This window comes from Hylobates moloch, unplaced genomic scaffold (genome assembly GCF_009828535.3).
Source record: "Hylobates moloch isolate HMO894 unplaced genomic scaffold, HMol_V3 SCAFFOLD_6, whole genome shotgun sequence".
NCBI lineage: Eukaryota > Metazoa > Chordata > Mammalia > Primates > Hylobatidae > Hylobates > Hylobates moloch.
In genome coordinates, this window is record NW_026652281.1 from 92467212 (window position 1) to 92479897 (window position 12686).

The 12686-nt window shown below is 49.4% G+C and overlaps 2 protein-coding genes across 5 annotated transcripts in view; both read left to right on the plus strand.

Annotated features, from left to right (window-relative positions):
* The window catches only part of SLC12A3 (solute carrier family 12 member 3), a 50044-nt gene extending 38303 nt beyond the window's left edge, over positions 1-11741 (plus strand). For all 4 annotated transcript variants that reach the window (XM_032155952.2, XM_032155954.2, XM_032155953.2 and 1 more), the window contains exons 25-26: positions 724-791; positions 9162-11741. In XM_032155952.2, the coding sequence (XP_032011843.1) occupies positions 724-791; positions 9162-9303 (210 nt within the window). In that variant the 3' untranslated portion in view covers positions 9304-11741. The remainder of the gene's footprint in view (positions 1-723; positions 792-9161) is intronic.
* On the plus strand, positions 2849-3265 carry LOC116470282 (small ribosomal subunit protein eS24-like). The gene has a single exon (XM_032755742.1). It carries the CDS (start codon positions 2909-2911, stop codon positions 3263-3265), a length of 357 nt encoding a protein of 118 aa, XP_032611633.1. The 5' UTR covers positions 2849-2908.
* Positions 11742-12686: the final 945 nt, after the last annotated feature.

Genomic DNA, 12686 nt, shown 5'->3' on the forward strand with positions numbered 1-12686 from the left:
CACGATCACCTCCTGAGTGTCAATCATTTCTGAATAATTTGAGATAGGCCTTGGGTTGGAAGGAGTCTCCCACCCCCAACCCAGTCCCACGCAAGTTTTGGGGACTTCCCTAATCTGTCAGCCCCGAGACCCTGCCCCAAAGGGCCCATGCAGCCATCTGGCTCTTTGGAAAATGCTGAATAAAACCTCGTGTCTGAAGAAGACCTTCCAATACTCTGTTACAGAAGAAGTGGGGCGACCTGTCTTTTCTAGAGTATTTTTTGTGTACCAGGCCCTCTGCTGGGTGCTTTTGCATAGGTTGTCTCATTTGATCCTCCCCAAATTCCCCTGGAGAAGGTATCATCATACCCATTTTACAGATGAAGACGGTGAAGGTCAGGGAGGCAACCTGACTTCCTCAAGTTCTCTCTGCTACAAAATGTGAGAGCTGAGATCTGAACCTAGTAAGGTGTTCTTTCTTCCCTCTATCCTGCTGGTTATGGTCATAAAGTCAGGCAAGGAAAAGCCACAGAATGCTTCTTGGAGGAGGTGAGCTTCGTGCCCCATTACTCTGAGGGTCCCCTTCTTCTTGGAGGCAGGAGACTCTATAAGAATTTATGAGGCAGCAGAGTCTACAAGTAAATCATGAATCCAGTTGAAAATGTTAATGAGGCCATGGACGTGGTGAAGGATTGAGTGACCTTGACGATATGGGAAGTGACCACTTGGCTTTCTTCCACCCAGTCCCTTCGGCAGGTGAGGCTGAATGAGATTCTGCTGGATTACTCCCGAGACGCTGCTCTCATCGTCATGTAAGTAGTGCCTGGCTGGTGGGAGGACCAGTCTGTCCAGAGTCAGGTGTCTCAGGTCTGGGAAGGGGCACCATGGAGGACCCAAGCCATCCCCTGGGAAGCAGAAGGGCCAAAGTTCCCATAAATGTAGCCCTGGTGATTCTTAGCATGTGGCTGGGCCTGAGCCCGCCCCACACCTGAGCTCCATCTGGCAGGGGTCGAGGGCCTCACGTGTCCCAGGCATCAGTGACCTCCCCTTGCCATTGCTTTTTCCTGTTGGCTACCTTTTCCTACCAAATTCCACTTGGCAAAGAGGGAACCCGGCTCTTTCCAGAAGGACATCGACTCCTGGTTGTTCAGGAATCTCTTGGCCCTCCTTGGCTATCAGCCATTCCCAACTGATGTTTGTTCCAAGCCTGAGCAACAGAAACAGAGGCCTGCCCTAGCCCTGGCTGTTCCTACTGGACCCACATCCAGTTCTGAGCCACCCCTGGAGTGTGTTAGCCAGGGCTGAGCAAGCAGAATGTGGGATGGAAGGTGACAGCTAGCAGCAAAGGTCTCAGGGTGGCTCTGCTCTCTCTGAGGCCTGTAAGAACATGATTGGCCAGGCACGGTGGCTCACGCCTGTAATCCCAGCACTTTGGGAGGCTGAGGTGGGCAGATCACCTGAGGTCGGGAGGTCAAGACCAGCCTGACCAACATGGAGAAACCCCGTCTCTACTAAAAATACAAACTTAGCTGGGCATGGTGGTGCATACCTGTAATCCCAGCTACTCGGGAGGCTGAGGCAGGAGAATTACTTGAACCTGGGAGGCAGAGGTTGCAGTGAGCCGAGGTTGCACCATTTCACTCCAGCCTAGGCAACAAGAGCGAAACTCTGTCTCAAAAAAAAAAAAAAAAAAAAAAGGAAGAAGAAGAACATGATCAGCCAAGCCCTCAGCTCAGGGGACAAGGGGTCTTTGCCAAGGCAAGTAACTGGCCTCTTCTACATTTCCTGGGGGCCAACCACCTGGGAATCAGACAGAAGGGATCTTTCAGCTCTGGTGATGCAACCCACTCCCAGACCTGTCACCATCTGACCTGGACTGCAGATGCCAGGTTCTGCAGGACAGCTGAAACGTCCGTGGAACCTGCTTGTTCATATCCTGAAGCCAGGACCAACTACCCAATTTGCAAGGCCCAGGACAAAACGAAAATGTGGAGCACCTTGCTCAGAAAATATTAAGAAGGTCTGTGGTCTTCCCTTTCAAAGCAATCTCCCTTACATTCTCACATAGGATGTATGGAATTTGTTTTTTAAAAAATCTCGTGGTGATGGAAACGAGGAGGGGGTGGGGGTTCAACACAACTGATCATAGGTTGATCATTGATGTAGACAGATGATGACGTGGGCATGAAACTTCAGGGTATTATTTTTCAACGTTCACCTGTTTGAACGTTTCCATAAATCTGCAAAATGCATCCTGCCTTGGAGAGCAACCACAGGTGCCTCATCAAGCTTGCTTTCTCTGGCAAGAAGGTCCCCAAAAACCTAGCACCACACACTGTTCTAGGAAGATGTGCTCAGATAGGAGGGATCCTTCAGCTCTGGTGATACAACCCATTCCCAGACTTGTCACCATCTGACCTGGACTGCAGATGCCAGGATCTAAGGATATTAGATTCATGAGAGGAGACCTCAGAACAAGTGGTCCATTGAGGGTGATAAAAGCAACTCAAACTATTTTCCCACTACTTCTGTTGCTTGAGTACTATATAAGTTGCACGCATCCCTTACTGCTGTGTTTACAATACCCTCTTTCAGGAGAGCACCAGCAATGTTTCTTTTATGTAGTGTAAGTGCCCCTTTGAGAAGATCAAAACAACAAATGGGTTCAGACTGAAAATGGCCAATGGCTTCTAGCAGATAAGCAGATAAAGCTTGAGGATATGCATCCTCCTAGGTCTCATCAAAGGCTAGAAGCTAAGCAACCAGTTTGGAGACCTGACCTGGAGGTTTCTGGATCTCTAGTCTGTCTTAAGATGTCCATGAGGGTTTTTCCTCCCTGGATGTCTGAGGATTGACTGCCATCCTGAATGAATCAGTAAGTATCCAAACCAGGAAGGTCACGACCAACTGACTACTTCAGAGGAAACAAATGGTCATCTATGTCCTTCACGCTGGGAAGGCAACAGTACCTAAGATAGAAATTCAGGACCAACTAGCCAAAATATACAAGACCACACTGGATATCATCTTTGCATTTGGATTTAGAACTAATTTTGGTGGTGGCAAGACAACTAGCTTTGGCATGAGTTATGATTCCTTGGATTATGCAAAGAAAAGTGAGCCCAAACATGGACTTGCAAGACATAGCCTGCATGAGAAGAAAAAGACCTCAAGAAAGCAATTAAAAGAGCGCAAGAACAGAATGAAGGAAGTTAGGGGGACTGTAAAGGCCACATTGGTGCTGGCAAAAGGTGGGCTGGAGATTGGATCACCACCAAAGGAGTAAAGGGGTGGTAGTGATGTTATCTGCGGCCATTGTGGATTTTTTACAAGAAGATTAATAAACCAAAAACTCTCACAAGAAAATAAGATGCCCAGGAGAATTCAAAAGGCACCAGCACCAGTTACTCTTCATTGATAGGGCAGAGGTAAAATTTTTGCTTTTACCAATTAGCGGAATTTTGTCACGAGGAGAGTGGTTCAGGCAATTAGAAACGTACTCGGGGCTGGGCACGGTGGCTCACACCTATAATCCCAGCACTTTGGGAGGCCAAGGTGGGTGGATCACTTGAGGTCAGGAGTTTGAGACCACCCTGGCCAACATGGTGAAACCCCATCTCTACTAAAAATACAAAAAAAATTAGCCAGGCATGGTGGTGCATACCTGTAATCCCAGCTACTTGGGAGGCTGAGACAGGAGAATTGCTTGAACCTGGGAGGCAGAGGTTGCCATGAGCCAAGATCATGCCACTGCACTCCAGCCTGGATGACAGAGCTAGAAATGTGCTTGGATAATACTCAAACGCTACTTCCACACATGAAAGCAGTTTTCAGAAATCATGTTTTAGAACATTCAGGCTGCTATAGCAAAATGCCATAGACTGGGCTTATCAATAACAGAAATTTATTTCTCATGGTTCTAGAGGCTGGAAAGTCCTAGATCAAAGCATGGTAAATTCAGAGTCAGAGGCAGGGCTCCTTTCCTGACTCATGGATGGGTCTTCTTGCTGTGTCCTCACTTGGCAGAGGGAGCCAGGGAGCTCTCTGGGGCCTCTTTATAAGAGCACTAATCCTATTCATAGGTCATAGGGCTCCACTCTCATAACCTCATCATCTCCCAAAGGCCCCACCTCCTAAAACCATCACCCTGGGGATATGGATTTCAATGTGTGAATTTTGGGGGGACATGAATATTCAGACTGTAGCAAATGGTTCTGACTTATAGTTTCTCTTCTTGCCAATCACTTCCTATGTGCCAGTAGACAGTAGAGCATGTAGAATTCTTCATGATTCCTAATATCCTATGCAGTGTGCAAACCCTTCTTAGCAGATGAGTGTAAGAGCACAGAAGTCTAACAACAGACCAGAAGCAGACCATTATCAGTCTGCCCCTGGGACTCAGTATTCCTCATGCCCTGATGTTCCTAATGCCAGTGTGTGCTTTATTTTTTCTTTTTTTAAAGAATGATTGTATTTATTTCTCAAATAGTGATATAACTTTTTTTTTTTTTTTTTGAGACAGAGTCACTCTGTTGCCCAGGCTGGAGTGCAGTGGTGAGATCTCAGCTCACTGGGTTCAAGTGATTCTCCTGCCTCAGCCTCCTGAATACCACCATCTCGCCCAGCTAATTTTTTGTATTTTTAGTAGAGATGGGGTTTCACCATGATGGCCAGGCTGATCTCGAACTCCTGACCTCAGGTGATCCACCCACTTCAGCCTCCCAAAGTGCTGGGATTACAGGTGTGAGCCACGGTGCCCAGCTGCAGATAGTGATATAATTTATAGTGTAGTCAATTGGGTTGAACTGCCACTTGCAACATTTTCTTGTGTGACTTAAGGCATTAGAAAAAAAGAAGAAGAATGTCAAGACGGTGACAGCAGGGCATTAGACAAACAAGGGACCCTCCTGAGCAGAAGGCCCCATGTGACTGTGCTGGTTGCACACCCAGGAAACTGGCTCTGCCCAGAACAGTGCATCCTGGGGCCTTAGGGACATGATTTTTTTGTACAAAGAAAGTGCCCCATGTTTCCCTGGAGAACAGTGATAAGGAAAGGGCCTGGGCTTATCTCCAAACCTCTTGCCAACACCTAGCAGAGAATGTTCCTAGGGCAAGGTTGGTCCAGGGTGAGCGCTGGGTCCGAGTGCAAGACAGTGGAAATGGCTTTGTCCTGGGATGTCTCCCCAGACTCCTTCTTGGGTATGGTGCCTGGTGGTTGTGCATGGGTGTGCCAGACCACGGCTTAATGAGTGCTGCCTCTGTTCAGAGAGGCATGTGTGCATGTTGTCTACACCATTAGCCCACTGTGTGGCCTTGGGTAAGACCCCATGTCTCTCTAGCCTCAGTTTCCCTAATTATAAAGAGTTAGCAAGGCTGGGCACGGTGGCTCATGCCTGTAATCCCAGCACTTTGGGGGGCCGAGGCAGGCGGATCACGAGGTCAGGAGATCGAGATCATCCTGGCTAACACGGTGAAACCCCGTCTCTACTAAAAATACAAAAAATTAGCTGGGCGTGGTGGCGGGTGCCTATAGTCCCAGCTACTCGGGAGGCTGAGGTAGGAGAATGGCATGAAGCCGGGAGGCGGAGGTTGCAGTGAGCCGAGATCACGGCACCGCAGTCCAACCTGGGCGATAAGAGAGAGACTCCATCTCAAAAAAAAAAAAAAAAATGTGGAAAATGCAAGTTCCTCAGTGCCTTCCAGATCAGGCTCTAGGGTGGAGCCCAGAAATTCTGAGGAAGGGAAAAAAAAAAAAATCTCCCAAGCCTCGTTGAAATGATTAGATCACATTGTCTAGCATTTGGGAGAGTGTGCTTGGAGCGTTTTCTAGAGCCAATCTGAGGCAGTACTTGGTTGATTGCTTTTCGCTAATCAGTGGGTTATCAAATGGCCCCGGGTTTGAGCACAGCTGATAAACCAGCCTCATAAAGAGCCCAGCAAGCTTTGACTAGCCTAGCAACATATTCCTGTTGGGTCCAGAGACCTCTTTTTTTCTAAAAACACTCCCTCCTCAAAGCCAAACAGCAATAATCAAAATAGTAATAATCAACACTTCATTTTATGGCTTGGGCCTCTATATGGTACTCAAGGCATCAGGCCTTATGAATTTGCAAAGCCCTGATTTTAAGACAGCATCTCACTCTATCACCCAGGCTGGAGTGCAGTGGCAGGATCTCAGCTCACTGCAACCTCTGTTTTTTTTTGTTGTTGTTGTTTTTTCTCTTTTTGTAACCTGTGACTCAGGCCTCTTTGGGCCTCTTTGGTCCTATAATTTTCTTTGTTTTGGGGGCGGGGTCTTACTCTGTCACCCAGGCTAGAGAGCAGTAGTGAGATCTCAGCTCACTGCAACCCCCACCTCCCGGCACTCAAACAATCCTCCTACCTCAGCCTCCCGAGTAGCTGGGACTACAGGCACATGCCACCAGGCCTGGCCAGTTTTTTGTATTTTTTTATGGAGACAGGGTTTTACCATGTTGGCCCAGGCTGGTCTCCACCTCCTGAGCTCAAGCAATCCACCTGCCTTGGCCTCCCAAAGTGCTGGGATTACAGGCATGAGCCACTGTGCCTGGCCTCAAAACTATTATAATCACCCCCCCACTCCCACTTTAGAGATGAGGAAGCAGCTTCAGAGGAGTTAAGCAACTTGGCCAGGGTCTTGCAGACAGGAAGTGGGAATTGCATCTGGAGCCTGTGACTGTGGTTCTGATGCAGGGCTGTCTTTCACATCTAGGTTAGATCTGAAGTCGCCTTTCTTTGTGGCTAAGAGATGTAATTCTGAAAAAATGTTCCTTTGTTCTGGAACAGCTTTATTTCTGAAGATTAGTAGCTCAAGGCGTGCACATCCTGTGAGCAGGAATAGAGCACGTCATTGATTGGTGTGGGGGTGGGGGTGATTTTAAAGACAGCTGTCTCTCGGACAGGTGGACAGGCTCTGCTGGGGGAGGGAACTCCATGCTGAAGCTTGAAAGTCTGCTGCAGGAGTGATGGATGTTCCCCACCCCCATGGTGCAGGCACCATTTCTCTCGTGGCCTTTGAAGTTTTCTGAATTCAGTCACTGAAATCATGTACTATTTCCTGGATGGTGTTGTCCACCTCTTGCATAACTGCTCAGTCAGGAGAGTTTGGTCTCAGTACCCCTATGTCCCTTTCTCCTGGAAAGTCACTAAACATTTGAACTCAGATGACTATAGCTTAATGAAATGGACTTGGTCCAACCCACCTTCCCTAATTTTTGAGACTGTTTTTTTGTTTGTTTGTTTCTTTTGCGACAGAGTCTCACTCTGTTGTCCAGGCTGCAGTGCAGTGGCGCAATCACGCTCACTGCAGCCTCGACCTCCCAGGCTCGAATGATCCTCCCGCCTCAGCATCCTGAGGAGCTGGGACCACAGGCGTGTGCCATCATGCCAGCTAATTTTTGTATTTTTTGTAAAGACAGGGTCTCACCATGTTGCCCAGGCTGGTCTCAAACTCCTGGGCTCAAGTGATCTGCCCACCTTGGCCTCCCAAAGTGCTAGGATTACAGGCATGACCACGCCCGGCCCGGGACATTGCTTTTTAAAGGAGGGTAGGGCTTGTCCCAGGTGAAGCTTTGTGGATGGAACTTCAAGTGTGACATAGCTGTTTAGGATCCCAGTTACCCTTGTCAGAGGAGGTTGGAGTTGCTGTGAGCAGAGGCTGCTGCGGAGGGAAGATGCCAAGACCTCGGTTCGAATTCCAGCTTTGCCGCCGCCGGCTTAGCTGTCCGGTGCTGGTCAGTACTAAGTGATGATGACAGCTGCTGACCTTACAGAGTGCTCACTGTGTGCCAGGCATTGTGCTGCGCCTGCGTGTGCTTTGCGGGCTTTAGCATCACAAACACCCTGCGAGGGAGGTTTTTGTGTTCTTGCTTTAGGGAAGAGAAACTCTGCAAAGGTCACCTGGCTGAGGAAGTGGCAAAGCCACGACTCAGACACCAGAGCCTGGCTCTGACCTCAGCGCTCCAGCATCCTCCCGCCCCAGTTCTCCCAGCTGTGAAGGAGCGCGGTGCTGCGGGCCCTGCCCTTTCCCCAGGGGGATGTACTTGGGGAAAACAGACATTCAAGTGAGTCCCACGGAAGGTGCTGGTGCCCCAACTTCACGTGGCACCAGCTGGACCTGTGAGACACTGCTGGAGCCCAGAGACCCTCCTGGAGCCCAGAGCTGGGCAGCTGTGGCCACCCCAATGCATTTTTGGAATTCTCCAGATAGTAGAAAAGTCACTTCCTGAAATAGTTGGAAGACATGGCTGAACAGCATTCCCAGGGCATCTTTTTATTCACGCAGCATTACACAGTTAAGACAAGGGGCCTCTCCATAGGCAGCAGTGGAGTCTTGCTCCCAGGGCCTCCTGTACAGGGCAGGAGGCAGGACAAAGACGCTGAGCTGGACAATGAATGAACAGGAACATATCACGTTGCTGTGGCCACAGGCCGGCACAGGGCTGGAGAGGCAAGCCTGGCGTGAAGCGGGTGGCCCGACAGGGAAGAGTCGCCCACTTAACAAATATATACTGAGCCCAACTGTATCAGACTGTGTTCTAGGTACTGGGAAAAGGGGGGTGAACAAGACAGATCTGGCCTGCTTGTGAGCGAACATTCTAATGTGGGGAGACAAGCACATAAATCAGAAGATGCTGTTGGGACTGTGGAGGGCTCTGAAGGCAGTAAAGTGGGGGTGATGTGAGGAAGAGGTGTGGGCGGCCTGCCCTGGAGGAGTGATCAGGGAAGGAGGTGGGTGCACTTGCCTGACTCAAAGGAAGTGACCAGGTGCAGAGCTGGAGCCGCTCCTTTCCCGGTGGGTGGGGAGAATGTCAAGTGCAAAGTTTGGAGGCAGGAGCGAGCTTGGCATTTTTTTAGGAATGGAAAGAAAGCCACAGGGCATCTGGGGTGAGCAAGGCGAGGGTGGGAGGAGGTAAGATCGTGGGCTTGGCAAGGACTGGATCCCACAGGGCTTGTGGGCCATGGCTTTGTTTAGAAACGCTTCACGGCAGAAGGTCCATTCTGGGTCATGTTTGTGCGGAAAGTGGGGAGGTCATTCTTAGGGTGGGTGGAAGGAGCTCTGAGGGACAGTAAACAGACTCGCTGTTCTGAAAACAAACCGGGAGCTGGGCGTGTGGAGAGGCCCCGTGGTAATCTCTCTTCTGCCGCTTTTTCATGCCTTGCAGCACTTTGCCCATAGGGAGGAAGGGGAAGTGCCCCAGCTCGCTGTACATGGCCTGGCTGGAGACCCTGTCCCAGGATCTCAGACCTCCAGTCATCCTGATCCGAGGAAACCAGGAAAACGTGCTCACCTTTTACTGCCAGTAACTCCAGGCTTTGCCATCACAGTCCACGGCTCTGAGTGTGTGGGATGAGTTGGAACTCGACTGCCTCTAGTCCACAGGGATAAGACTCATGTTCTGTTGCACTTTAAGTGGCAGTATCTGATGATCTCACCGAAAAAGATGGTAGATTTCCAAATCTGGCTGGACTCCACTTCCATGGGACACATTCTTTGGGTCTTGTTTTTATGAGCTAGAGAAATAGCAGATGGAGCTGCAAGGAAAACTCTCTAAAGGATCCTATTCCTTTTAAAGGATTTCTTTTGATTTTGATGACCATTAATTAAGAGTTCAGTCTTTGATTTGTATGCAAATTGGAGTCCGAATGCTGGGCGTGAATCTTGACAGTTTCTACAGACCTTCCTGGGTGAAAGTTCCTAAACCATGCCCCACTTCCTCCAATAGGAGAATGGGAGCCCCACCTGTAGGACCTACAGGCTCTCTAAAGAATGCAGATCTCTCTCTGAGCCTCCACAGCCAGGCAAATATATATATATATTTTTTTTTGAGATGGAATTTTTTTCTCTTGTTGCCCGGCTAGGGTGTAATGGCGCGATCTCAGGTCACTGCAACCTCCGCCTGCGGGGTTCAAGCATTTCTTCTGCCTCAGCCTCCTGAGTAGCTGGGATTACAGGCGCCTGCCATCACGCCCAGCTAATTTTTGTATTTTTAGTAGAGACAAGGTTTCACCATGTTGACCAGGCTGGTCTCGAGCTCCTGACCTCAGGTGATCCGCCCGCCTCGGTCTCCCAAAGTGCTGGGGTTACAGGCCTGAGCCACTGCGCCCGGCCCAGGCAAATTTCTTGAACCACTTCTCACTCCCATCACTTTCAATAATGGGTCTTTGATGTCTTCACTGGTTCTTTGGACGAGGGACTTTTCAAACTTTTTTGGTTGCAACACACAGTAAGAAATATATTTCACACTGAGACTTGCAGCGCACACGCACGGAAATGACCAAAACAAAAATGTCACAAAACAATACTTACACTTCCCTGGGGGACGTCCTCCATCCAGCATGTTCTGTTCTATTTATTTTTCACTGTTGGTTGCAATCCAATACAATGACTTTGGGATCCACTCATGGGTGGTGACCCACACATTTGAAAGGCATGGCCACCTTTCTGTTGTGCCTTGCATTTGTCCACACACAGGGAGTCTGGCTGAGCTGGGGAAAGGCCACGGCTGGGTGTCATTGCCATTTTCCCAGCTCATCTCACAGGGAAGAAAAGCAGATTGACAGAACACATGAGGAGGGGTATTGATGGCAGGAGAGTCAAAAAAGAGTTTTAAAGAAGGGGCAAGATTGAAGGAGTCTAGTGGCAAGGGTAAGATTTCAGGCATGGTTAAGAACAGAGGACAAGGATGTCAGGAATGAGGATGTGGAGTGGGGTGTAGAGATGGCAAGGTTGGCAAGGAACAGATAGGCAGGAGCAGATACAAGCCCAGCCTAAGACCAGGTGAAAGGAAAGGGGAGGAGGAGCCACCTGCAAGAGATGGAAAGAGCAGGCGGCAGAGGGGCCTGGCAGGGAGGGGCTGTTAAGAGTGGGGCTGGAGGTGGGAAAGAAGCTAGGACGAGGGAGATGGAGAAAGGACCTATACCTGGCTCACGGAAGGCATTCAGGTTGAACATCCCCAGTGTTTGAGTCCCCAAAGCTAGGGTGCAAGAGCACTGTCATCGAATGCCAGTGGGTGAGGCAAAGTGAGAGGGTATTTGCAGCTCTAGACATAACCAAGAAGCGTAAAGGTGAGTTGTTTGGTGGTACAACTGCCTGTGCCTTCTTCCAATGGCACTGGGGTGGCTGAAGGAACAGACATCTTTGGGTTTCGTCAGCCTCCTCCAAGACTGCCGCGGTGCCTACACTTTAGACTTCAGAAGGAGACTAAAGACTTCTAGAATTTAGAAGGAGATCTGAAGTCTCCTTTCTGGAGTTACAACCCAAAGGATGTTAGCATTTCTCAGGTCATCCCACTGCAAAGCCCAGAAGGCTTGGGGCTCCCAGGCTGTTCTAAAGCCCCACCGTCTGACTGCCTCAGGGCTTGCTGTGAGGGACTAGGGCCTGGCCAAGCTGACTAGGAACAGCTCTCCTGCTCCTGAGGGACCTGGAGGATGGGCCTGCCTCCCAGCCATTGAGCTGGACCCTGGGACAATTCTTAACTCCAAATAAGGGGAAGCATCCATCAGGGAATACTGGCCTTTCTAGAGCCACATGGAAAACAATTTTCTGGTTCTTCAAACCTCAAAGAGTCCTTGGTCCAAAAAACAGAATGTTTTGGGTTTGGGTGTCAAAAAATTTTTTCACAATGTCAGAAATAGTATGTTTTTAACAATAATAATAGCTTTGTAAAAAAAAAAAAAAAGCTTTAACAGCGAGGCCATAAACAATGAAATCAATAAAAACTATGGTCACTCAGTCAACGGAACTTATTTGTTTTGGAACACATTGTTTTTCAACTCTGCTGAGTGTTTTGAAAAAACTATTGTTTTTCCAACCCTGGGTTGAACTCTTCTCGGAGCCCCTACTGGTTCTGCAGGTCATAGTGCCAGATTTCAACATAAATATTTATAGGAGCCATTTATTTTCCCTTTGATACTCTTCCATGCATTTGCAGACTCACGGGGAACCATTTTTCTCAGCCTTTATCAAAGTCTCCCAGCATTTCCCATCTTGCCTGACACAGAGAGGTAACGGGTTGAGTGGAAGGAGCCATGGCAAGGCCACCAGGTGACTGGGATTTGAGTTTCAATGTCTCCCCAAAACTGGCTATGTGACCTCAGATATGCCCCTTCACATCTCTGGGAGGCCGCCAGTCTATGAAATGGAAGAATTGGACCAGAACAGGTGTCCGCAGCCAGCTGACCTGACAGTGACTGTGGTTTGGCCCAGGAGTGGTTGACAAAAATTGTGGCTGCATCAGGAGGTGGGGGTTAAGGGGAAAGGGTACACATCCCTTGGTCACCCCCAACCCACTGCCCTTCCCAGCCCACCACTTCCTACTCCCCTGTGGTGTGAGCCTTTGGATCCAAGGATTTCGAGTTTCTCTAGATCATTATTTGGCCTATTAGCATAACAGATATAGGGCCACATTGCCTCTCTGTCCCTGCCTTTGGATGACAAAATGCTTCCCATTTAGGAGTTTGTGCGGTAGGAAGTACTTACTATCCATGAAGCCTTCCCTTCCTCTGTGCTGGCAGAGGAGGGAACCATCAGGGCCAGGGCCAGCCTCAGCCCCAGCAGCCACCCCAGCAGGGGCTCCTCCCTCCTCTCCCCTGGGATCCACTGCCCAGTTAGCTCCCAGTTTTGCCCTCAGCATTTCAGCCTCCAGATTTAGTATCCTCCCTCAGTGCCTGCCCAGACTTGCTATGGC